Source organism: Chaetodon auriga, chromosome 5 (genome assembly GCF_051107435.1).
Source record: "Chaetodon auriga isolate fChaAug3 chromosome 5, fChaAug3.hap1, whole genome shotgun sequence".
Lineage (NCBI taxonomy): Eukaryota > Metazoa > Chordata > Actinopteri > Chaetodontiformes > Chaetodontidae > Chaetodon > Chaetodon auriga.
Window position 1 is genome coordinate 701096 of NC_135078.1, and position 25896 is coordinate 726991.

At 43.1% G+C, this 25896-nt stretch overlaps 1 protein-coding gene across 1 annotated transcript in view; it reads left to right on the top strand.

Annotated features, from left to right (window-relative positions):
* The window catches only part of ccdc125 (coiled-coil domain containing 125), a 76583-nt gene that overhangs the window by 49697 nt on the left and 990 nt on the right, over window positions 1-25896 (top strand). The window contains 2 exon segments of the mRNA XM_076730461.1: window positions 23418-23553; window positions 24769-24863. Coding sequence (XP_076586576.1) covers window positions 23418-23553; window positions 24769-24863 — 231 coding nt within the window.

Sequence of the window (25896 nt, forward strand, 5' to 3'; positions counted from 1 at the left end):
TAATAATAACAACAATAATAATAACAACAACAATACTACTACTACTACTACTACTAATAATAATAATAATAATAATTATTATTATTAGTTAGTTTGTTATTTTTTTTATATATGAGATGAGGTGCGTGTGCTTTCTAATGTGGTGCATTAAAAACGGGGGTAGGGGGTGGGGTGGCATGAACTGTAATCTGATTAGATTGTGTCCCCTTTCCTCTTCCTAAACTATCCTTTCATTTAGCATGTGTGGACGAGGCAGAGCAGCACTAAATTACTGCTTTTACCAGACCTAAATCAATAATGTGCACTGTAAATTGAATTGGACAATTATATGATCTTATATGATCTTGGTGCTCTCAAATCCGCCATCTTGGTAAGGTCGGCGTCACTTCGGCTCCGGTAACCACTATTTTTAACACAGTTCCTCGTTTTTATATCTCGGATCACTTGTGCCCAGCTTTTATTGTGTTTATTTTTTAAAAAACATGGACTAAAGCTTCTAACCATCGGGCTAGTGGTCGCCTCAGACTACACCGAAGAAGCAAATACGGAAGTAGTGACGCCGAAATCGCATTAGCGAGGCGCCAGAAAAAAAAAAAAAAACCTTTTTAACTCAGTGGGATCTAACTCACCTCCTCCCTGTGGTAGTTCTGTGTTCCGGGGTGACGGATCCCCGGCACAGGTGGCATGATGGCGGTCTGTGAGTCCTGTCTCCCTACCCTTTCAAAACTGAGGGACAGCGTCTGTAACCTGAGGGCTGACCTCAAGGAGAGGGACAAAATCATCATGGATTTCTCCACCGTCGCCTCGACCCAGTCTAAGCTCATCGCTCACATGAGAGCATCCGGAGCTGGTAACCGGAGCACGACGGCCGCGGACAACACCACCCTGCCATGGACCGGCTCCATTACCACCGGATCGCCGGCACCAGCACTCGCCGAGCTCCGCTGGCTCCACCAGGGCGCCAAGCCCAAGCCATCGGCACCCTCCACCTCCTGTCTTCGCCCCCCGGAGTGGCAGTGCTCCATCAGGGAGGATGGTCAGTGGTGACCAGAGGCGCCGGGGCTCGTCCATCTCCCCCTCCTCCGCCTCCGGATCTACCGCTGGAGAACAGGTACGACATCCTGAGCCTGCAGGATTTCCCTCCCATGGGAGCGTGTTCCAGCTCGCCTCCAGGACCTGTCCACCCAGCTGGTCGCGGCTCTCGCCAGCCCAGGAGCCGGGATCCGCGCGTCCAGCCTGGCCCCTCTTCTCCATCTCGGCCAGGAGAAACCGTGGGCCGGCGCCACCAACCCCGGGTCACGCCCCGCCAACGGCGCACCTCCAGGCAGCCCGTGGAGCAGCGCACCCCCTCCGTGCTGGTCGTTGGGACCTCGATGGCCAGACACGTGACGTCACATGACACGTGACGGTGCATGGTGGCCGGACCTTCGCTCCGGAGCCCGCGTCAAGGAGGTTGAGTCCTCCGCCCTCCAGCTGTGTGCTCAGCACAGCTCAGCCTCCACACTGGTCCTGGAGGCCGGCATCAATGATCTCAGAGACCAGCAATCCGAGATCCTCAAGCGGGATTTCAGGTCCATGGTGGACCGCATGCTGGACATGGGGAAGCGACTGGTTATTTCCGGCCCGCTTCCCCCACCGCGCTATGGTGACGTCACCACCAGTCGCCTCCGCCAGCTGCACCTGTGGCTGAAGGGATACTGCCTGGGAAAAAGTATTCCATATGTGGACAATTTTATTGCTTTTTTAAACAGACCCCACCTACACCCAAACCAGGAGGGGTCACGGCTTTTATCAGTAAACATTGACCTGACAGTCCGGTCCTGCACCACAATCACCTCCTGACTCACTACACCCATACACACGCCCTCTGCACCTCACCTACACTCACCTTCACCCACCCCCACCTACATCATACACGCCCATCCCCCAGTGACCCCAGTGGCACAGGACAATATTTACACCACTACCTCTCCCTACGGTACATCTCATACAGCAGGAATCACAGTCAGAATCACAAACAGAATTCACAGACCAGTTTCATCATGGACCAGTAACAAGCGAAATAACTTAGTTCCGGTCACACCTGCTTCAACCTCCTCACATTGTGATGAAGAGCGCAAGTTCAGCACGAACATTAAGCTGGCCGTGCCGAACGTGCGCTCCCTTTTAAATAAAACTTTTATCATAAGCGACCTGATTTTAGATAACAAGGTAAACAGCATTTTTTTAACAGAAACATGGCTTGGCACTGACGCATCAGTTGTTCTCACTGAGGCTTGCCCACCAAATTTTAATTTTTTATTTTCTACCAGGGGTGGTAAAAGAGGGGGTGGAACTGCCTCTATCACGAGAAATACGCTGAACTCAAATGAAGTCTTTTTTAACAGTTACACATCGTTTGAGCATCATGCCTTTGTTTTTAGCAGTCCTCCTATTCTCTGCATCACAGTTTACAGACCACCCCACCATCATCCTACCTCTTTTATCAGTGAATTCTCTGAACTATTATCAATTGTACACACCAACTATAACAGAATTTAATAACTGGTGATTTTAATCTACATGTTGATAATAGCTCTGACCCAATGTCCAAAGAATTTTTAAATCTCTTAAGTTGCATGGATTTTAAACAGCAGGTCACACAGCCGACTCACAACAGAGGACACACCCTGGACCTGGTCATAACCTATGGCCTGTCCACTGGTGTGTCCTCTGTTGTTGACCTGGCTGTGTCTGACCACTACTGTGTGTATTTTAACATCACCAGTTTTAACCACAGGGAGGCCCCAGTGAGAATGGTGAGGAAACGCTACATTACCTCTGAAGTGGCTGCAAATTTTATGGAGATTTTAAAGAGCACTCCTGCCGAAATTTTACCTGCACCTTGTGATTTTATTGTTGACAATTTTAACAGCAAACTGAAAACAACATTGGACTCAGTTGCTCTACTGTTAACCAAAACCATAAAAACGAAACCTACACCACCGTGGAGAAATAATGACGAAATCAAAAAACTGAAAAGAAATTGCAGGAGTGCAGAGAGGAGGTGGAGAAAAAACAAACTGACAATTCACTATGAAATATTACGTGAACTGAAAATCTACAATAACACAGTCAAACTGGCACGAATATCTCATTTCTCAAGACTCATCACAGACCATAAAAACAATGCCAAATTCCTGTTCTCCACCATCGATCTTTTAACAAATAGCAATTTTAAAAAATCTTCCAAACCCCCATCAGATGCCCTCTGTGAGGACTTTGCAGACCACTTCAGAGGTGAAATCGATATTATCAGATCCAGTCTTTTACCCCAACAGAATTTAGTTTTTAACACACCTGTACCATTACTTTTGCCTGAGGAAACACTGGAGAGTTTTGCCCTGGTTGATGCAAGGACACTTGGTCGAGTTTTCTCCCAAGTAAACCCAACAACCTGCCTTTTAGACCCAATTCCCACATCACTTTTAAAAACATTTTATGGCTTCTTTGAGGAACAGATTTTAAATATTGTAAATTACTCTCTTCAGACGGGTGTCTTCCCCGCCGCCTTTAAAACATCAGTGGTGAAGCCCCTTCTGAAGAAGAGTAACTTAGACTCCAACATTTTTAATAACTACAGACCTGTGTCCAACTTACCATTTTTAAGTAAAATATTAGAAAAGCTGGATTTTAATCAAGTAAATGATTTTTTAAATAGTATCAATATTTTAGAGAAATACCAATCTGGTTTTAGGATGAACCACAGTACAGAGACAGCCCTTTTAAAGATTTTAAATGACATTAGATATAACGCAGATTCACAAAAACTCACAGTCTTGGTACTACTGGATCTAAGTGCTGCCTTTGATACAGTAGATCACCACATTTTATTAAACAGACTGAGAAACCTGGTCGGCCTCTCTGGTACTGTTTTTAACTGGTTCAGCTCCTATCTCACAGATCGATATTTTCGCGTAAGTTTGGATACATGTTCCTGCAGAACACATAAAATTAATTGTGGGGTGCCCCAAGGGTCGATTTTAGGTCCAATTCTTTTTAATCTATATATGCTTCCCCTTGGGGATGTCATCAGGAGACACGGCATCAGTTTCCACAGTTACGCAGATGATACACAGCTTTACATTGCCGTGTCTCCTGATGACACAGGGCCAATTGATGCTCTTTTTAACTGTATTTTAGATATAAAATCATGGATGGCAGATAATTTCCTACAGCTCAACCAGGACAAAACAGAGGTCTTAGTTATTGGTCCTGAAGGCAAGAGAGAGAAACTTTTACCAAAACTACAAGATTTTAAGCCAACACAATGTGTAAAGAACCTTGGCATCATTTTTGACTCTGAGCTGAATTTTATTCCACATATTAAAAATGTAACAAAAATAGGTTTTTATCATCTTAAGAATATAGCCAGAGTCTGCCCTTTTCTCTCTCAAGCTAACACGGAGGTGCTGATGCATGCTTTTATCTCCTGTCGTTTAGACTACTGTAATGCCCTGCTCTCTGGTCTCCCCAAAAAGACCATCTCTAATCTGCAGTTATTACAGAACTCAGCCGCACGTGTGCTGACGAAGACCAGAGGGCGGAAGCACATTACACCGATTTTAAAATCGCTGCATTGGCTCCCCGTGTGTTTCAGGATCGATTTTAAGGTTCTTTTATTAGTTTTTAAATGTCTTAATGGTCTTGGGCCCTCTTATTTATCTGACCTGCTTTTATCATATCAACCCTCGCGGGTCCTGAGGTCCTCCGGCACTGGACTTTTAATTATTCCTAGAGTTAATACAAAAACCCACGGGGAGGCTGCATTCAGCCATTATGGCCCTCGACTATGGAATAGCCTGCCGGAGAGCATCAGGACTGCAGAGACTGTTGATGTTTTTAAAAGGAGGCTCAAGACTCACCTTTTTAATTTGGCTTTTAATTGATTTCTTTTAAACTTTTAATTCTTCTGTTATGTTATTTTTATTTCTAATATTTCCCATGACTTCTTAGTTATCCACTTTATCACCACTAGATCTCAAAATCTTATTACTATTATTTATTATTTATTTATTTGTCTATTTTAACATTTTTAACTTAAATCTTTTAATTTTTATGCATTATACCTGCTTTTATTTATTGCTTATATTTTTAGTCTTTTAGTTTTTAGCTTCAGTGTTTCCTCATGGGGGGCCTCCACGGGGTGGTCTCTGTGGCGGCGCTCCCTATGGCCATAGGCTGTGGCGCTTCTCGGTGTGGATGGCCCCCATAGGTGTTTCCTCACATGGTTCCTCAGTGCCCTGCCATGTCTCAGCACCGGGCGTGGGTATGTGTGTGTGTGTGTGTGTGTGTGTGTGTGTGTGTGTGCGTGCGTGTGAGCATATATGTGTATATATCTGGGAGTGGAATATTGTCTGTCATACTATGCTTTTATTCTTTCTGTTCTTGTATTCTTTTATTCTGTGAAGCACTTTGGGATGCATTTTATATGGATGAAAAGTGCTATATAAATAAAGTTTATTATTATTATTATTCTTATTATTAGTGTGATGTGCATTAAAAAAGGTGATGTGCCACCTGAAAACAGTCCAGGGTGGAGAATTAGGGGATGGGGGAGGGGGAAGGTTAGTAATAACTGTGGCTGTAGGTAAGTGTTCTAATCCAGTTAATAAATGATTCCCCAAAGCCAAAACTGTGTAGGGTGTGGATGAGGAATGACCAGTTAACTCTGTTGAAGGGTTTTTCTGCATCTAAGGTGGCTATCATTGAATTATGGTTATGTGTGGTTGCGTGGTGTATTATATTGAATAGTTTGTGTGTGTTATTAGATGAGTTTCTTCCTTTGATAAATCCTGTTTGGTCCAGGTGAATAATGGAAGGAATTATTTTTTCTAATCTGTGGGAAAGTGCTTTAGTGATAATTTTAATGTCGACGTTGAGGAGTGAAATGGGACAGTAACTTGAAGGCAGGGTGGGGTTTTGTTTGGTTTGAGAAGGAGTGAGATGGATGCTGCATTCATGTTGGGTGGAAGTCTGGAGTATAGGGGTGTGTCTAATGTGTTTTTTTTGTTCAGGGGAGAGTTGGGGTAAATTGAGGCTGGTGAGAAATGGTCTGATGTCTTCTTCCTTAGGGTTATTATCTGAGGAGTACAGGTTGGCATAAAATTCTCTGAATATTTGATTTATTTCGTCCGGTGAGTTTGTTGACTGAGTTAGTTTTCTTGCTCAGGATTTCATTTATTTCTAGTTTATATTGTCTTTCTTCTTGTTTTCTTCTGCTGCGTTAGTTGCATCGACAGTTTCTAGCTGTTTGATTTTTTCTTGTAATTCAGATTCTTGTTTATTTTCTTTCTTTTCCTTATAGGCTGAATATGAAATGATAATTCCTCTGATAACGGCTTTACCTGTTTCCCATAGAAGTGTGGGAGATGGCTTTGGGAAATCATTTATTTCCAGGAAGGATGCCCCCTCTCCTTTGATAAGGTCGTTAAATACAGGATCTTTCAGGAGGGATGTGTTAAAGCGCCATCTGGTGACTGGTTTGTGTGGTCTTGGTGGGTTCCATTTGAATGATACTGGGGCATGGTCACTGATGATGATGGGGTGGATTTGATGATCAAAGATATCTGAGATGACTGAATTACTGGTATGGAAGAAATCGATGCGTGAATATGAATGACGAACTGATGAAAAAAATGAGAATTTTCTTACAGTTGGGTGTTGTAGGCGCCAACTGTCTCCAAGACCAAAATCACTCATGAACTGGATTATTGTTTGTGTGGATTGCCATGTGCATGTATTGCTCAATGTGTTAGATCTGTCTATTGATGGGTTTATTACTGTATTAAAGTCGCTGCCGATTATTATTGGGGAGTCAGAGAAGTTGGATATGGATGAAAAGAAGTTATGCAAAAAAGACGGGTGTTTGGGCCATATAGATTACCAATTGTCAGTGGGCTATTGTTGATTGATATGTTAATGATGATAAAACGTCCTTTTGGGTCAGTGATGGTGTTATGGATAAATGATAATGATTTACTGATTAAAATACAAACTCCTCTTTGTTTTTTATTGAAATGTGATGAAAATGAGTGATTGTAATTTGATGTTGTCTGATTCTGAGAGATGTGTTTCCTGTAGTAAACAAATATCTGCATGGAGTGAGGTGAGATGATTAAATACTTTACTTTTCTTAGCCTGAGTACCAATGCCACGGATATTCCAAGAAACATGACATGTTGGGTTACTGTTATCAAAAGGAGAGGAATTCATTATGCTGAGTGAGTGTGTGTGTGTATGTGTATGTGTGTGTGTGTGTGTGCGTGTGTGCGTGTGTGTGAGTGAGCGAATCTAGACATGTGATTACAAAACAAAAAGGGACATATACAGTAAGGTTTACCCACATAAGAACAGGAAACAAAACACAAACACATAACAATAAAGAACATAGAGAGCGCTGCGTATCAGAGCGCATGCTGTGCGGAGAAAGACGTTGGTGCGTGACTATTTATGATTGTCCTTATGAGTTATTGCAGACAACGGTGGGAAGGGGGCAGGGGTCTGTGTAGGGGGGGCGAGAGTGCATGTGTATAAGAGAGGAAAAGAGAGAGAGTTTGTTTACAGGAGAGAGGGGAGGCTAGTATAACCAGGGGGTGATGTCCTTTATGTCCATTTATGTAATGTTTGTCCACTGAGATGACTGCTTTCTTTCCTTCTGAGATCACTTGTTTGCGGATGGGGAAGAGTTTTTTGCGCCTGTCCATGATTTCTTTCGGGTATTGATTGTTTAGTTCATAGTCCGTTCCTTTAAGCTGTTTTCCTTGATGTTTGACCAATTCTTTCTGTTTAAAGTGTTCGAATTTGGCAACAATCGGGCGGGGTCTGTTGTTGGTGGTGTTTTTTTGTACTAAACGGTCAACGCGGTGAAATGTGATGTTGCTGACTGTGTCTGCGGGGAGTTTGAGCTGGAGTTTCATAATGTTCTTTACTGATTTCTCTGGTTCGTCTGTGATGTGTTCAGGGATGCCGCAAAAAAACAAGTTATCTCTCAGACTGCGTGCTTGTAGATCCAGAATTGTTTCCTTCATTGTTTTATTTTTCGGTGGTGACGGTGGTGAGCTGGGTTGTAACAGAGGTGAGCTGGTCGGTGATGGTGTTGATGGTTTTATGGTTTTATTGTTTTCCTTGGTGAGTTTTTCGATCTGTTTGTGGCTGTATTCTAAGCTTTGACGGAGTGACTGGAATTCTTTGTGTAGAACTTCGATGTGAGCAATTCTGGTGTCGAGTCCGGAGAGTTTTTGGTTTATGGAGATTAAAATGTCGCTTACCTCTGAATGATGGGGTGGGTTCGGGGGTGAGGATGGAAATGTGTGTGTGCTGGGTAGAGAACCTGAACGGGGTCTTTTGTAGGCTGGAGAGAAGCTGGATTTCCCGGGGTTGGTTGAAGTGGCCGCGTTCATTGTGCAGTATGTGGTAAAGTAGTGGTCGATGTAGTTCTCTAAACGGTCCAGGTTGATGAATGAATGAGGTAGTCCGTTAGTAGAGATGGAGCTGAGGTTTATGGGGAGTGAGAAAAAAAAGAGCTTGCAAAAAAGAATAATAATAATAGTAATTTTAAAGTCTGGAGAGAAAAGTTTGTTCTAGCAGCTAGTCGCCGCCATGTTGAATCGCGCACTGTCTGTCACGTGAGTCCGCGTCACTGTCCGTCACGTCTGCATCATGCCCGTCACGTCTGCAGGTCTGCACTTTAACATTAGAAACTCCAGGTCTTTTGGGTCTATTTTGGTGAGATATTAAGCTCACAATGCTCCCCACAGTCCAGTTTGATAGGCATTGAATTCGATCCCATCTGCCATGGGATTGATCATCCACCGACTGGGTTTGTCCGACTGGGCAGCGCTCTGTCTGAGACCATGGAAAGTAGTACAGGAGCACCACAGGGGACTTTTCTGTCTCCTTTTCTCTTCACCTTGTACATCTCAGACTCTCAGTACAACTCTTCATTGTGCCACCTACAGAAGTTTTCGGATGACTCAGCGGTGGTGGGGTGTATAAAGGATGGACGAGAGGAGGAATACAGAGCAGTGGTGGACGATTTTGTGGAATGGTCGGGAAGAAATCTCCTGCTGCTTAACGTGGCCAAGACCAAGGAGATGGTTATTCATTTCAAAAGGAACAGGATGACCACACAACCACTGTGTATTCTGGGGAGAATGTCGCAGTGGTTGAGGATTACAAATACCTCCGAGTGCACCTTGACAACAGACTGAACTGGAAAACTAACATCAATGCTGTGTATAAGAAGGGGATGAGCAGACTCTATTTCCTGAGGAGGTTCAGATCATTCAACGTGTGCAGCAAGATGTTGGAGATCTTCTACCAGTCTGTTGTTGCCAGTGTACTTTTCTTTGCTGCAGTGTGCTGGGCGAGCAGCATCAGAGCCGGCAACACCAACAGATTGAACAAACTGATCAGGAAGGCCGGCTCCATTATTGGCTGCAAACTAGGCACTTTTGAGGAGGTGGTGGAGAGGGCACTGGACAGACTGTTATCCATCATGGATAACCCTGAACATCCTCTTCACCACCTCATAGACAGACAGCGGAGCTCCTCCTCTAACAGACTGCTCCAGCTCCACTGTCACAAGAACCGCTTCAGGAAATCATTCCTGCCACAAGCCATCACACTGTACAATAGCAGCATAAACAGTTAATCCACTAACCTCACAAACCCTAATGTTTTAAATATTATCTGCACTACTGCAATATTGCACATACAGTCCACGGTTTACATTTATTTATCATCCAAAACTGCACAAATATTTTGCTGTATTTTGCTGTTTTGATTGTAAATACTGTCTATATATTTAGTTATACTGTATTTTTTGTTATATTATTATAATATTATATAACATGTATTATATATTATAATACATGTTATATAATGATATGTTTAATTTACTTAGTTATATTTTTATTTTAATCCTGCTTACATTTTTTGTAACTAAATATTGTGTATACATTCTGTGTTTCCCTGTATGTTAACGCTATTGCAACAAAATAATTTCCCAAATTGGGATCAATAAATAAGCAGTCTAAGTCTAAGTCTAACTACAGCACGAGTAACGTAAACTAGAATGAAGTCAGCTCGAACAAAGGATGCAGTCTCTAAAGAAAATATGTTCTTTTTTTATATTTTCAAGACTCTCTTCAGAGTGACACCTTCAAGAACTGAAGAATTTCCATGCCTTCTGTGATGGGCTTGGCCATGAATAATGCCCATCACCAACTGAAAGCACACACACACACACACACACACACACACACACACACACACACACACACGCACAAATGTACAGAGACAGATGGGTTACAGTTTTGAGGTTATGGTTACAGTTTTGTTTATTATTGAGTTTAATTGCATTTTAACTTAATTTTGTCATGCGTTTACTGATTTTAAATAAATCAGTTATTAAACACACAAACACAAATGTACATAGACAGATTGGTTACCGTTTTAAGGTTGTCACATTCTGACCTAGAATGAGGATAGTGTGGTGAAAAGCTGATCGGAAAAAGGTGCAATTTAACCTCCAAAATCTAAAAAGGGTCGCAAGACAGAGTCTGATGCAAAAATGTAAATGGACAAAATGGAGTCAAATAATAGAACAAAATTGCAGCAGACGAAAAAGTACTTACAAGACTGGCCAGAAACATAATTAGGTCTACACAGCACCACAGCCCTTCTCTGACTGCCTAGGCAGTGTAGATCCCCTCCATTTAAAGGCTAGGCCCCTCCCACTGGACCGTACCATCTTTAATTGCAATCAATTACATAATCGATTTAGCCACACAGATCATCTTCCATATCAGGAACAATTTCAAGTCTATTTACATTTATTTACCACACATTAAAGTAATCAAAGCATTCACATAATGCCCCATTTAACACCCATCAATTAGTATGGTGCAGTAAGATGGGCTGAGCATGCTCCCTACTTTATACTCAAGCACTATAAAAGACAGCCTGAAACAATGCTCAGGTCCTTTATCACTGCCCAGGACCAGGAAGCACTAGGAAACTTACTAAGATGTTAAATGTAGCTCAGTGTGTGCACCCACCAAACTATTAATAGCATGCTACCTGGCGATGTGGCGTCTGAAATGAGTGATGGTGTGGTGTGCTGGTGTGATGTGTTACCAGTGGCAGGGAAAACTGCCACAAACGTTATGGTTACATTTTTGTTTATTGAATGTAATTGTACTTTTAACTTAAGTTTGTGTTGGGTTTACTTGAATGAATGGATTTGTTATTTTTATAATTAAATCAGTTATTAAGTTCTAGATAGATAGATATTCTAGATAGATAGATCCTTTATTCATCCCCAAGGGAAATTCACAAATTCCAGCATATTCCGCAAATTTAAAGTAAAAGGCATACAATAAATAATCCAAAAGCACAGCAAGCAAAGAAGTAAAAGTTAAAAGTAAAAAAGTCCAGTGCAAACAGAATGCGAGTTTAAATGTCCAGTGCAACAGAATGCAAATTTCAATGTCCAATGCAACTGAATGCAAGTTTAAATGTCCAGTGCAAACAGAATGCAAGTTATGGTGCATGTTGTACAGATTCTGTTCAGAACATTGAGGAATATTGACATTCATGTTTAACGTCCCCCCAGCGGAGTTAAAGAGCTGCATGGCGTGGGGGAGGAATGACCTCCTCAGTCTGTCAGTGGAGCAGGACAGTGAGAGCAGCCTGTCACTGAAGCTGCTCCTCTGCCTGGAGATGGATGCAGTGGATTGTCCATGATTGACAGGAGCCTGCTCAGTGTCTGTCGCTAAGCCACAGATGTCAGGCTGTCCAGTTCTGTGCCCACAACAGAGCCTGCCTTCCTCACCAGTTTGTCCAGACGTGTAGCGTCCCTCTTTTTGATGCTGCCTCCCCAGCGCACTGCTGCATAGAAGAGGGCAGTTGCCACCACAGTCTGGTAGAACATCTGCAGCATCTTGGCTCTGTCCTCTCCTGCACAGAGCATCTGTGCTGGCAGTCCAGTCCAGTTTATCATCTAGCTGCACTCCCAGGTATTTGTAGGTCCGTACAAACTCTACACAGTCCCCTTTGATGGTCACAGGCTCCGGATGAGGCCTGGGCCTCCTGAGGTCCACCACTGTCTCCCTGGTCTTGGTGGTGTTGAGGTGCAGGTGGTTGGAGTCGCACCATGTGACAAAGTCCTGGATCAGTGTCCTGTACTCCCCCTCCTGTCCACTCCTGATACAGCCCATGATAGCAGTGTTGTCTGCGAACTTTTGCACGTGGCAGGAGTCTTAGTTGTATTGGAAGTCCGATGTGTACAGGGTGAACAGGACTGGAGAGAACGTGGTCCCCTGCGGTGCTCCTGTGCTGCAAACCACGGTTTCAGACCTGCAGTCCTCCAGTCTCACATACTGAGGTCTTTCTGTCAGATAGTCTGTAATCCAGACCATCAGGTGTGAGCCTACTCCCATCTCTGTCAGTTTATCTCTGAGGAGCAGAGGCTGGATGGTGTTGAAGGCACTGGAGAAGTCCAAAAATGTAATCCTCACTGCACCGCTGCCCCTGTCCAGGTCTATTAAAGAGTATTGACAATTATCTATTATAATTATCTTTCCTGGTGGTTCATAATAATATTAAAAATAAAGATATTTGTAAGGTCCTAACATTTTAATGTTTTTGCATGAAAACATGGAGTTTTGCCAATATTGAGTGTTGAGCCAGTTCATTATTTGCTCATCATTGGTAACATTCACAATGGTAAAGAAAGCATGTTGTTACATGAGTAACATTGTTTTTAAAACCTGCACGAGTAGATTATCTCAGATAGCATTAGTTATGCTGTTGATTAGAGACTACAGTTAAGTTTGATAAAATGTAGCCAAATTTATCAGTTTTGGAGGAAAGCTTTACAGTTTCTTTCATCTCAGTAACCTGTGGACACATTATTGCCAAAAGGTAGATTCTTGTAGTAATTACAGTAGTGCAGTGCAGTTTTCTGAGCGAAGCATAGATGAGCATAGATGATAAACTCTGATTTCCCTGAATGGATTCAGATTAATGGATGCACGTCAGTGTCGGATAGTTATATTAGCTTTTAGCCTGTGGATTCTGCTGATTTACGAGTAAAATAACGTGATATGAGAAACAGGTAGGGCAGCTCGTTATCGATCATTCTGTGGGACATGAACAGATGATTCAAGGCTTTTAACTAACTGCGGGTCACGGGAACTTGTTATTAAAAAAAGTATGTCCACTTTTCTGTACGACAATCCATGTACGTCCACTTGAAGTAGTAAATGGTTCAGTGATGACTGTGTAAAGACATATTTTTCATTTCCGGCACTAAATGTGTGTATTTACAGCATTTTATGTATCTTTAGTAAGTTACTTTCTGAGAAAACCCGTTTTTTTGTTCTCCTGTAAAAAACCCTTTTTGGACAAACAGACATGTTTTTCATCGGACAGCGACGATAATTGAATATCATCCTCAAAATAATTAGGAGATAGCTTTGAAATTGCTTATTATTAGCCCAAGAAGAAGCAAGTACAATACAAACAGCAATGGGCCTCGGCCAGAACCTAAAGGAACACCACAAGACAGAGATTCAGTTGATGAGGAATAATTATCAACTATAACCTGTATGAGGCAATCTAAGGCTATTCCAGAGATACCCACCCCCTGCCTGAATCAATCAAATACAGTGGTCAACAGTATCAAAAACAGCACTGAGATCTGCTAACACCAATATTCATTAATTTCTGTTGACTGCAACCTGCAGAAACCAGACTGAAGCTACTTGGCAGCCAGTTTTTTTTTTTTTAAAGATCTTAGCTATACAAGGTAACTTAGAGATAGGGGTAGAGACAGGGCTGGACTGGGACCAAAAAATGGCCTTGGCATTTTTGGCCATGGTGGCCCAACATGATTATTTATACGATATGTGGAGGCACATGACATACCAGAGGATATATGCGCACATTGTGTTGTTTCAAAAATTAAAATAAAGCACAATAGCCTACATGGAAGAGAGTAACCATGATAAAAAAAAATTCCATGTTCTTTCACTACTGACAGAGACTTTCATCTTGGGAGAGATGCCATGACAGAGAGAGAGAGAGAGAGAGAGAGAGAGAGAGAGAGAGAGAGAGAAATGCAGAGACAGGCAGACAAAGGAAAGAAAGAGAGCAGGGATCAGTTAAGGTATAGTTTAAATAATACACTGAACAAAAATATAAACGCAGCACTTTTGTTTTTGCTCCTATTTTTCTTGAACTAAAACATTTTCTGTCTTGAATTGTCTTTTGTCTCCTCTTTGCTTTGACAACAATTGAAACGCGCAATATAAAATGCAGGTGTCTTATATTTTCTACTGGTGCAGGTTGTAGACAATCTCTCAAATGCATGCCAATCGAGAGTGACGCGCACGTGTGCGCGCGCGCGCACGCACACACACACACACACACAAACAGCCCTCTGCCCTCCCTACATGGAAAGTCCCTCTTCATTCTGCTAAAATTGCACATTACAGCTGTGTGCCTCTCTGACAGCCTTTGCACCTGGGACCGCTTCTGCACTTGATGTCGACGGCCCTGCTGCTGCTTCGCTGTGTCCACTTTTCTCGCAACTTCTCTGTACCCCCCTTGCTCTTTTGTGGTTTAGGCCTATCCATTTCTACAGATGGACACTCACTTCTCTCTAACTCTGGTCGAACTCCAATGGCAAAATTTGATAACCTTGCCTGGAGGGGAGGGGCGGGCCGAGGAGGGAGGGGAGGGCTGAGAGATTTCATTGGACTAACCCATTGTCCTTCAAGAAAGTCAACCAATGGGCCATGTTTCGTGTCTCAAATACCATACTGGTCCATAAAAAACATTCATAACTTTTTAAAAAAAATTCAATTATGACAGCCCCAGGGCAAAAATGTCCACCAGGCATTGCCCGGTACGCCTGATCGCCTGTCCATGCCTGGGTAGAGATGTGGTTTTTTTTGAGAAGTGGTTGTTGAACATTGGCTTGTTTGAAACGAGCAGGGACATAACCAAATGTCCACGAGGTGTTTGTTTAAGATAGTAAATACTCTTTCATTCCATCATTCATCCAGAAGGAGAAATTAATCAGCTGCTGCTATGGAAATTAGGCTTTGGTTGGAAGTTGGGAGTGTCTCACACCTGGTATCTCCCCATTGGCCAGCTAGGTCTGCTGCCAAAAATAACTTGGGTTATGCCAACATCCACTTTGCGGCACGCTTCCACAGCCAGGAAACTTCAAACAATCAAAATCGTGTGAAAACACAGGAAGTAAAGTAAACTTTGACACACAAGGCATGACTGCGAAATAAGACAGGAAATAACAAAACTAAACAGTCCAAATCCAAACTCCTTGGACTCAGGGACATAGCACTGAGCTCCAATGTTCTGGGCAAGAGAGGCTGAGGCTGATGGACCTGTGACCTCATCATTAAGTATTTAAAGTCAATCAATGGTTCAGATTGCAGTCTTTTCTGAGGGAAAGTTATACCTTAAAAATAAGTGGTTACACAAGCACAAGCTAAAAATTTTCATGACATTTCCCCCTTTTGAGAATATTATGCTGACTAGCCATAAAGGTTTTGCTGTGCTTAGCCAGTCAAAACTGAGAATAACAACAATGTAAAGATAAGTTAAGACTTTATTGATCCCACACCAGGGAAATTAAGTTATTACAACCAGCAAGTATTACAAAAAGCAAAAACAGTGGCACAGAAGCTAAAATACTAAAATTCCTGTTTCTGAATGTCTACTGAACATTTTGGGCAAATGTGAGTGTAGCTGTTGGTGGCATTTCCCCAGGGTTTTCTGATGCTGAGTAGGGGGAACATCACCAATTTTGCCAGTAGTGTTTAGCCAGCACAGTCTTCTGAGGCTGCATCCTGGTCGTCTGATTGGATGCGATGGTCATCTCTGACCATTCTCACAACACCAGTTGTTGCGAGTACCCAACCTCTCACCTTAATGTCTGGGCTCCTTTCTTGAGCTTGAGAGACAAGTGTGCCTAGTGCTATCTCTTGTCCTTCCCTGGGCAGTGGCACAGAGCTGATGATGTTTCAATTGTCTTGCTGTGTGTTGGCCATTTGGTTCACTGTTGGAGGGTTAGCCTCGAGTTTAACCATCTTGCAATGGCTAGCATGAACCCACGTTATACTCTCAGTGATATTTACAACTGTTTCTGTCATCAGTAGCACCTTGTATGGGCCAAGGTATCATGGAGCCTTCCAGTTTCTCCTGTTGACGGCTCATATTACAACCCTATCTCCTGCAGCTTCCTTTTGGTTGCCAAGAGTGCATTCTTAACTTGTCTGTGAAAATTTGCAAGTGTAGAAGAGAGGTTAGCACAATGACACAACATTTCATCATCACTCATGTCTGTGGAGGTCTGCCTGGGGCCCCAATTGAGTATTGGGTAGTCTCCCAAACAATACATTTCATATAGAATCAGTACACTTCTGACCCTGCTTCTTGCCTTCAATTGCATAAGCACTGGTGGGAATGCTTTTGTCCAGCTCAGTCCTGTCTCCTCATAACACTTCAGTGTACCATTTTCTCTTTCCACAGCACCTCCAGTCTGAGGATGGTATGCATGATGATAAATCATGTGAATACCAAAATATTTACCAACATGTTGTATTGCTTGGCTAACAAAACATTGACCATTGTCACTGCTGATTTAGTTTGGAATGCCCTACCGTGGAATGGTCTCTCTGATCAGTATTTTTGTCACTGTATCTGCCATGCTCTCACTAACTTTTAGAACATATCAACAATGTTTTTTTTTCCCCTGTTCAAGTGGTCCTTCTGGTGTTAAGTAGGCTGCACAAGGCATTCCTGTTTTCATCCTGCATTGTTTTTGCACAGATTACGTAGTGTTTGCAAAAGTTTTGGGAATAATCCCATATTAATGTCTGTTTATTGCTCATAGCATTCCCCCTTTGACACGTGGTCTTTTCCATTTGTTAATTTTGCATAGAAGCGAAACAAACATTTTGTGAGACATGGTCTGTTATCAGAACTGTACCACATGCCCTTGTGTGTGATGCATCCATCTGCACCTTAGTTATTTTTATGAGTGATCAGATTTGCTCTGATCTGCAGGTCCTTTAAATCAGCTGATGGAATCTGTATCTGGGCAGAAGTTATCTCAGGACACATTCCATATAGAGCTGGTACAGACCATACTCTACAGAGTCCCAACAATTCTCTCATGAGCAAGCACTTGGTGACAGTGGCGAGGAAAAGCCTCAGGTTGAACCGGGCTCTGGGTGGCTGGCCATCTGCCTCAACAGGTTGGGTTAGAGAGAGAGAGAGAGAGAGAGAGAGAGAGAGAGAGAGAGAGAGAGAAGATATAGCATAGTACATATAGTACATAGTACATATATGATATATTTATGTATGTGATATATGTATATATTAGTAACAGATAGTATATGTACCAGGGGCAGCTGGCTGATAGAGGGCGCTAGGGCGCCGCCCCCTCTGTCTCACATCATGTAGAATCACACACACGTTTTAAAAAGGCAAAATGAATAATATAGTCTGAAGTGAGTTACTAAAATGTAAAATCTGCCCTAAGTAGTCAGATTAGAAATGTCCTACGTTGTCTACAGTTACTAATAGCTGACATATATCCGGCCACGGGCGCACACATCTTTCCCCATTGACTCCCGTTATAACTTTGACATGCACAATTTGTTCCTCTTCAATACAAGAGATAGGAGACAGCGGGGCGCAGCCTGACCGCGCCCTGCTGTCTCCGTCTGATCGCTATACACACCACTGGCCATGGGGTGGCAGCAGAGAGCGAGCGGTTTGTTCACCCATGAGCCTGCAATTAAAACTGCCAAGCGAGTGACGTTGAGCGCAGAGTGTCGGAGTAATTAGCAAACAAGGTCATTAGCTAGTCACAGAGAGAGCCGAAAAAGGAGAAAATGAAGAGAGAAAATTCAGTGAAGTCACTGAAAACAACACCGTTCGATAGGAGAACACTGTAGGAGAAACTGAGAGTGAAGGAGCTCGGACCTGACCGGCCGGTTGTCTTAATTAGACAGCAGTCCGAAGACAGAGGAAGGAGATATACCTGCTCACCTGCATTTAACTGTCCATTTGTAAACATAATATACATTCATTCTTGTGGTTCGGCGTTGTCAACTCTGCTTTTTGGTTTGGTAAATTAAGTGCGACAAAAATTCACCAGCCGCCACTGATATGTACGCAATACAGGACTATGGGTGTAATAACAATGAAGTCTGACTATAGTAGTGGCACTTGCAGTAGATGTCAGACAGGGCCACGGCAGGAGATGTAGCTATAATCCACAATCCAGGTTCAACCACTATCCACGGGAACCTGTGAGACAAGAAAGCATAAAGACTCCGGGTAAGAAGCTATGTTAGTAATATGCCTAGGTAGGACATGAAAGCTTGCAGGTGGAAAGGGAAGAAGGACAGAGGAGCTCGTTGTACCATTGGAAGTCCCCCCGACTAATTCTATAGCAGCATAATTTAAGGCTGATCCAAGGCAAGCCTGTGCCAGCCCTAATTATAAGCTGTATCAAAAAGAAAAGTTTTAAGCCTGCTTTTAAATGTAGAGACAGTGGGCTCTATTTTCATCCCCGCCGCTGGCAGGGCGCAGGGTGCGCACCCCGCGCAGTGGTATTTTCGTACAGCACAGGTAGGCGCACAGCGCACTTGGTATTTTGGTAAACTGAGGCGCACAGAGGTATGCCAGGATGGACGTTGTGGCGCAGTAGGGGAAGGTGTCGGCAGGATCAGCCGCCGGATTTGGATTTTCGGTCCATTTCGGTCCACGTTGGCGGTGTTAAAGTGCGCTGAAAGCTCACCACCCCAGACCTGGTCAACTCTGAGCACCAGCGGCGCGCTGCTGGGCAAGTAGATTTTCGTAAACTGGCGGAGTCATGTGCCCTTGCCACCAATACCTCACATGCAGGTTTCCACAGTGTCTGGCATTTCACTCCGATCAATAATTAGCAACAACCACGATTCAATGCAACTATCTGAGTCAGCACATACAGTCAGTATGTGCTGACTCAGATAGTTGCAACTCAGATAGTTGCAATTTATATATTTTGATCAGTATCTCATCTGACCACATCGCAAGCGCGTTTGGCACACGTAATGGTCACTCAACCTGACCGAATGTACACAGGTGAAACAGAGATGCAAACTAATCGATTAACGTCGCTGTGCCAACCAGAAACAGCCGTGGCATCCTACAGAGCATCTATCTCAGAGCACTCGAGAGACAGAGAGAGACAGACACATGGAAAAAACTTAAGTGATGATCGTTGTCCGCTATTACCCATGTCATTTCATTCCAAATACAAATGTTATCATTGTAATGCTTAACGTTATCTACAAAGATGGAGTACATCATTGCTTTGAGGAGGATGAGGAGGAGGAGGAGGCCGAGGATTTACCATCTAAGCACCTCATATTTAGACATGAGTGAGCAGGAGTGCAGGTGGGCCATGAGAATAACGCCTTCAACACTGCAGGCTATGCAATTTTCTTTCATCATCATCTACTCTTTTGCATGTCACAGGAACAAATTACATCTACCAAGGGAGGTCATCCATGTGGTAGCGCGCATCGTGGCCTCCGATGCGCACCCCGGCTGTGCTCTCCTGGTCGTGTTAAGGGTTACAGCGGCCCTGACCTTCTTCGCCACCAGGTCTTTTCAACATACTGTGGCCTCAGTGGTGGGGATCAGTCAGTCCGCTGTCTGCTCGACTATAAATGCAGTTTCCTCCAGTCTAGTCTGACATGCAAATGAGCACATCATTTTCCCTGCAACACCTGAGAGCCAGCTGGAAACTAAGCGAGGGTTCTCGTTGAAATTTGGATTCCCCAGGGTCCTGGGAGCAATCGACTGCACTCATGTGCAGTTGCACACCCCAGAGACCCAAGCCCACATTTATGTGAACCGAAGGGGGGTCCATTCCATCAATATCCAGGTGATCTGTGACTCAAATTGCTTGGTGACAAACGTGTATGCCAATTTCCCCAGGTCGGCACATGACTCGTTCATCCTGGTTAATTCGAGCATCCCTACAGTCTTTCAGGGGGACACACCTCTGGATGGGTGGCTGCTAGGTGATAATGGCTATCCACTGAAAACGTGGTTGATGACGCCATATATCACATAGTGTGCCTGGACCTCCCGGACCAGAACGTCAGTCTCCTCCTGGGAGAAGTTTGGGCGTCGGACAGTTTCCTGCGCGGGCTCAGTCATCCTCGAAACTTGCCATGTGCCTCGCCAGTGGCGTTTTTAAAGGTGAGGCGAGGAGCTGGTGTGATTGGTGAAGATTGGACTTGGCTGTGTCAAACCCACTCCATGCTTTCTCCCCTCCATCCTTCCAAGTTGCGCCGCTGGGTGGGACTAAGATGAGAAGGGGGAGTAGTTGCGCCCGCAGCGCAGTGCATGAAAATACCAAAGTCTGCGCCGCCACACCCCATCAGTGAAGTGGACCTGACTTTGTGTCACGCCTCCGCCGCGCCGGTGGTGGAAACGAAAATGGAGCCCAGTGTCTGCCTCCCAGCCAAAGACTGAAAAATGGTTTCAAAGGAGAGGAGCTTGATAGCTAAAGGCTCTGGCTCCCATTCTGCTTTTGGAGACTTTAGGAACCACAAGTAAACCTGCATTTTGGGAGTGCAGTGTTCTAGTAGGGGTAATAAGATACTATGAGCTCTTTAAGATAAGATGGTGCCTGACCATCTATGTCAGAGTGGGTATTATTGGACAAATATGATCTCTCTTCTTTGTTTTTGTCAGTTCTGGGTTGTTCTGGATCAATTTGAGAGTATTTAGCAGTAAATTTGGGCAGCCTGATAGTAAGGAATTGCAATAACCCTATCTGGAAGTAACAAATGCATGGAGTAGTTTTTCTGCATCACTTAGAGACAGGATTTGCCTGATTTTTGCAATGTTACATAGGTGAAAAAAGGCAGTTCTTGAAATTTGTTTCACATGGGAGTTAAAGGACATATCCTGATCGAAAATAACTCTGGAGGCCCGCGCAATGCCATCCATAATTGCTATTTCATCAGAAAGTGAGTTTCTGAAGTGTTAAGGGGCCTAGTACTATAACTTTAGTTTTGTCCAAATTTAGCATCAGAAAATTGCCGGTCATCTAGGATCTTAACACACACGTGGAGTCTAGTTAACTGATTGGTTTCTTCTGGCTTCATTAATAAATATAGCTGGGTATCATCTGCATAGCAATGACAATCTATGGAGTGTTTTCCTAAGGAAAACTCCTCCATTTTCCTGCAACAAAACTGAAACCATGTACCCATTTCTTTCATGCACTGTCCATGTGAATGCTTTTGTCATGTCTGGCAGTCCTAGTGTAGGCATGGACTTAAGGCTGTTTTTAGATTACTTTAGATTGCCGATAAAATGCTTCCTCTGCTTTCGGTGTCAATTTGACTTTCTGATGAGCCATTAGCACTTTTTTGTGTGTTGTTGCCACTAGGGGAGCTTCAATTTTGGCATCATGCCTCCAAAACTCATCACTTATTTTTTGTAGTTGGTTTTAGAATGGTCTGTATTGATTTCACTCTGTCTGCAGTGAGGGATATTCCCTCTTCTGTGATGATGTGACCAAAGAATGAAAAAACTGGCCTTGTTTCCTGTCCCTGTTTGTTTCAAGCTGTGTATGCTCGTGCAGCTGCATTTATTGCTGGCAAGTCTTGAACAAAATGCCATTCATCTGGCTCCCTGGAGGTCTAATATTTTTTTTACAGGAAAAGTTTGAGTTTCAACAGGTGATGTTATAAAGTGCAGTACTGTATACATCAGACTCCAGACAAAACACAGACAGCTGTCACCTCCAGATGTTCTCTGATGATACAGCCATCACTGAACATGTATTAAAGGGGAAAGAACTGGAATACAGAGAGGTTATCACCAACTTTATTGAATGGTGTCAACACCTGCACAAAACACCACAAAGACAAAGGAGATGGTGATAGGTGCCACAGATTACACTGGTGAACATCCAGAGATTGGACCTCAAGATCGTGGGTGAGTACAATTACCTGGGTGTTACCATTTGCAATCTTCAACGCAGTGGTCTGCTGGGGCTGTGGAAGCTCTGAGAAGAACAGAAAAAGACTGAACAAACAGGTCTTGAGGGCTGGCTCTGTCCTGGACTACCTTGATAGTGTACAGAGGTGGAGGTGGGTGAGAGGATAATGTTAGCCAAGCTGACATCCAATCATGGACAACCCCTCTTACACCCTGCATGAGACAGTGGTAGCCTTATGCAGCTCCTTGAGCCACAGACTGCTGCATCCACTGTGTAAGAAGGAACACTTCTGCAGGTCCCTCACTCCAACGGCTGTCAAACTGTTTAACTCTTTTTTTTTTTTTTTTTATTATTGCTGTGCAGTAACCCAAAGATGCTGTATTTTTATTATTCCAATATGAAATTGAGCCATTCTTCTAGTTAGAGAGTTGTGTGTATACTCCACCCACACCAGTTGGCGAAACAAAGACATGGGATTCCGGGAGGCAACACAGCGGAGAGCCACCTCCATGACTTGATTGATCCTGTCCGTCTGCCCATTGGTCTGGGGATGAAACCCAGAAGAGAGGTTGATTGTCACTCCCAGGAGGCTGCAAAACTCACACCAGAAGGCAGACATAAACTGAGGCTCTTGGTTGGAGACCAAGCCTTGGGAGCCCATGAAGATGGAAGACATGTGCAGTGATTGTTACTCCTTCTTCGATTTCCCAAGTGATCAGGGCCACCAGACAGGAGGATGTTAGGATGAGAGTGGGATTTTGATTAGTCTCCTCCCCTGTCGGGACAGAACGTCAGGTTTGATGTTGCGGGACCCAGGTCTGTAGGAGAGAGAGAAATTGAAGCGGGTGAAGAACAAAGCCCACCTGGCTTGGCGGGAGTTGAGCCTCTGTGTTGAGTGGATTTACTCCAAGTTCACTAAATTTGGGCTGCAACAACACCATCCCCTGCTTGTGAGTGGTAGGGGAGGAGACCATCATGGCCTCGTGCCACCGTATCATGCTCTCTAATACCTTAATATGGCTTAGGGAAGGGGCCGATTGTGCTGCGTCCATGATTGACCAGATTGTACTGTAACAGGTGTGTTTAGGACCCAAGTGCAGTACCAGCCACTTGCCGTACGGGAAAAACAAGAAACTGAGCTCACACACACACACACACACACACACACACACACACACACATATATATATATATATATATATACAGGGAGAGAAGGAGATAGATAGATAGATAGATAGATGTTAAATTACTAGGCTATGACATGACTGTGTAAATATAAGTTGCTTGTGTGTGTATGCATATACATGTGTGTGTTTTCCAGCTGGATGCTCAGTGTTCCCGGCGAGAGGAGGCATTGATGGTCGCTGATGCTTTTCGCATCGCCTTTGAACAGCAGCTGAGGAAACAAACTGAGCGCTTCCTACTGCTGGCTGAGGCCAACATCCTGCAATCAGGCAGTGCGTTCTGTCTATACTCTGTGACTTTCTTAACCTGTACTGTCATAAGTTGGAGGTGTAGACCTGTTCAGTTTTCATATGGTATTTACTGTAGTCACTTGGGAATTCTTCGAGGGTTAGAAGGCTAGCCAACTATATTCCTTTAGCTCTGAACAGTAATGACTTCATGAGCTTCTTTAATGATAAAATTCTTACTATTAGAGACAGAATTCATCATCCCCTACCATCAACAGGTACTGTTTTGTCTTCAATCACAGAAACCATAGAAACTGTTATTAAACCTGTTGCAGTTTTAGACTGTTTTTCATCTGTTGACCTTCACCAACTAATTTCAGTAATTTTATCATCAAAATCATCAACCTGTATTCTAGACCCCATCCCAACTAAGCTGCTTAGCTTATTAGACATGATCAATCTGTCTTTATCAACAGGCTACATACCATAGTCCTTTAAAGTAGCTGTAATAAAACCTTTACTTAAAAAACCTGTACCGTCATAGGTTGGAGATGTAGACCTGTTTGGTTTTCATATGGTATGTACTGCAGTAACTTGGGAATTCTTCAAGAGTTAGAAGGCTAGCCAACTAAGTTCCAGGTATAATTAAAACATGCCTTTTGGGGGTCCTCTAAAATATTGCCAATATGCAATTATCCTGGTAGCTTTTGTGACTTTACCAGCTATTATTTAAATGACTCTCTTTGGGGTCATAGGTAAGAAATAGCATGGACACAGCAGCAACAATATGGGTCAACATAAAATTTAGAACAATAAACCAATAATATTAAAGTCAGTCAACATAAACATAAGAGTCCTCCAATTAATTGCTTACAAAAATAAATCTCTTCTTACACTATTTTTGTCATGCATTTCTATCCTTCTGTATCATCATCGTCACTGATCACGCATTCCACCAGGCTATTATTGATGTATGATTATGATCAACCTCATCATGCATGGAGTTGATTCACTCTTATTGAGATACCGATTTGCATGCTATTTTTGCAATGACCATTGAAGCGTGGCGGCGCAATATCAAATTCTCACTCACTTTAACAACCCCCTGAAAGAAAAAAAGGTCCCCCGAAAGCCATAGCTTGCACACTAGATGTAGGTGCTTCTCAAACAAGTTTTCCCTGTCAAAGCTGGGGATTTACTATTATTTTGTTTAACACTGTCACTGATTTGTTTCCATTGAAAATGTTTTTTCCCTTCCAGGTGTTAACAGGAGGTTGAGACGATTGCTACCTTCCAGTTTGGAGGTGAAGATGCCTGATAATCTTTTGGAGACTCTCTATAGATTGCTGGATATGGTTAGTATTACCTCTAGCATCTGTAGTCCTGTTATCTAGAGTTCACAACATATAGACTGTTTGAAATTCATTGCGGAGGTCCCTGCGTTTTGTTGGGGAAGTTGATCCTCTGCAATGTAATTTTATCATTTTGCCAACTCAATGGACCAAACAATAAATACAATACCGTCCCCTTCCCGGTTGATGTAAAGGCCACATTCTGCCTCAAACAAACTAGTTCACATTGTCTGACTAAAGTCAGAAGTGTTTCTACCTTTTCTGAATGGCCACACCTGACAGTGGGGAGAAAAGCCTGGCATCATAGAGAGGGGGCAGCTTTTTAACAGACAGCTGGGTGAACAAGCTAGACCATTTCCCCCCTACAGCTGCTCTACTTCCTCTTCAGTTTTCTCATTTTAGCCCAGACAAATTGTTTGCAAAGTTTGATCTTACACTGCCCATCTGCTGGTGGCATCTGTCTATCTCTCTAGTGTCTCTGCAAAAACTGACTTGACACAATGAAGAGTTGAAAGTGGAAATAACAGTGCAGACTTTCAAACAGTCTCTCCTCAAAGGTGTTTATGATGTTGCACATAGTTGTTCACATGAAAAGCGACAAGTTGTGTGATGAAAACAGAGAGATTGAGAGAGCTGGAAATAAGGAATTTCAATCTGAAGGTGGGTTATACACTTGGTATTACAGTTCCTTCTACAAAATTTTGTTTCTATCTACAGAAAGGAGAGAAAAAAGATCTCAAAAAGACTAAAGAAAAGATTTACACAAAAAATAAAATAGATAAAAAATATTTTTAACATACATGAATTTCAACCCCCCCCCCCCCAAAAAAAGAACACTGGATACTCCTGTATAGATGATCTGACGCAATTAAATGTAGTCTATAAAGACTGAGACATCCATTCTCTGTGTTAAATTTAAGTGTATATATTTATGGTCGGGTTTAGGTGATGAAAGGAGACTGAATATGTGTTCCAAACAGAGTCAATTGTTATAGGCTTGTAAGAAACTTAAAACAAAGAAGGAATACATATTCAA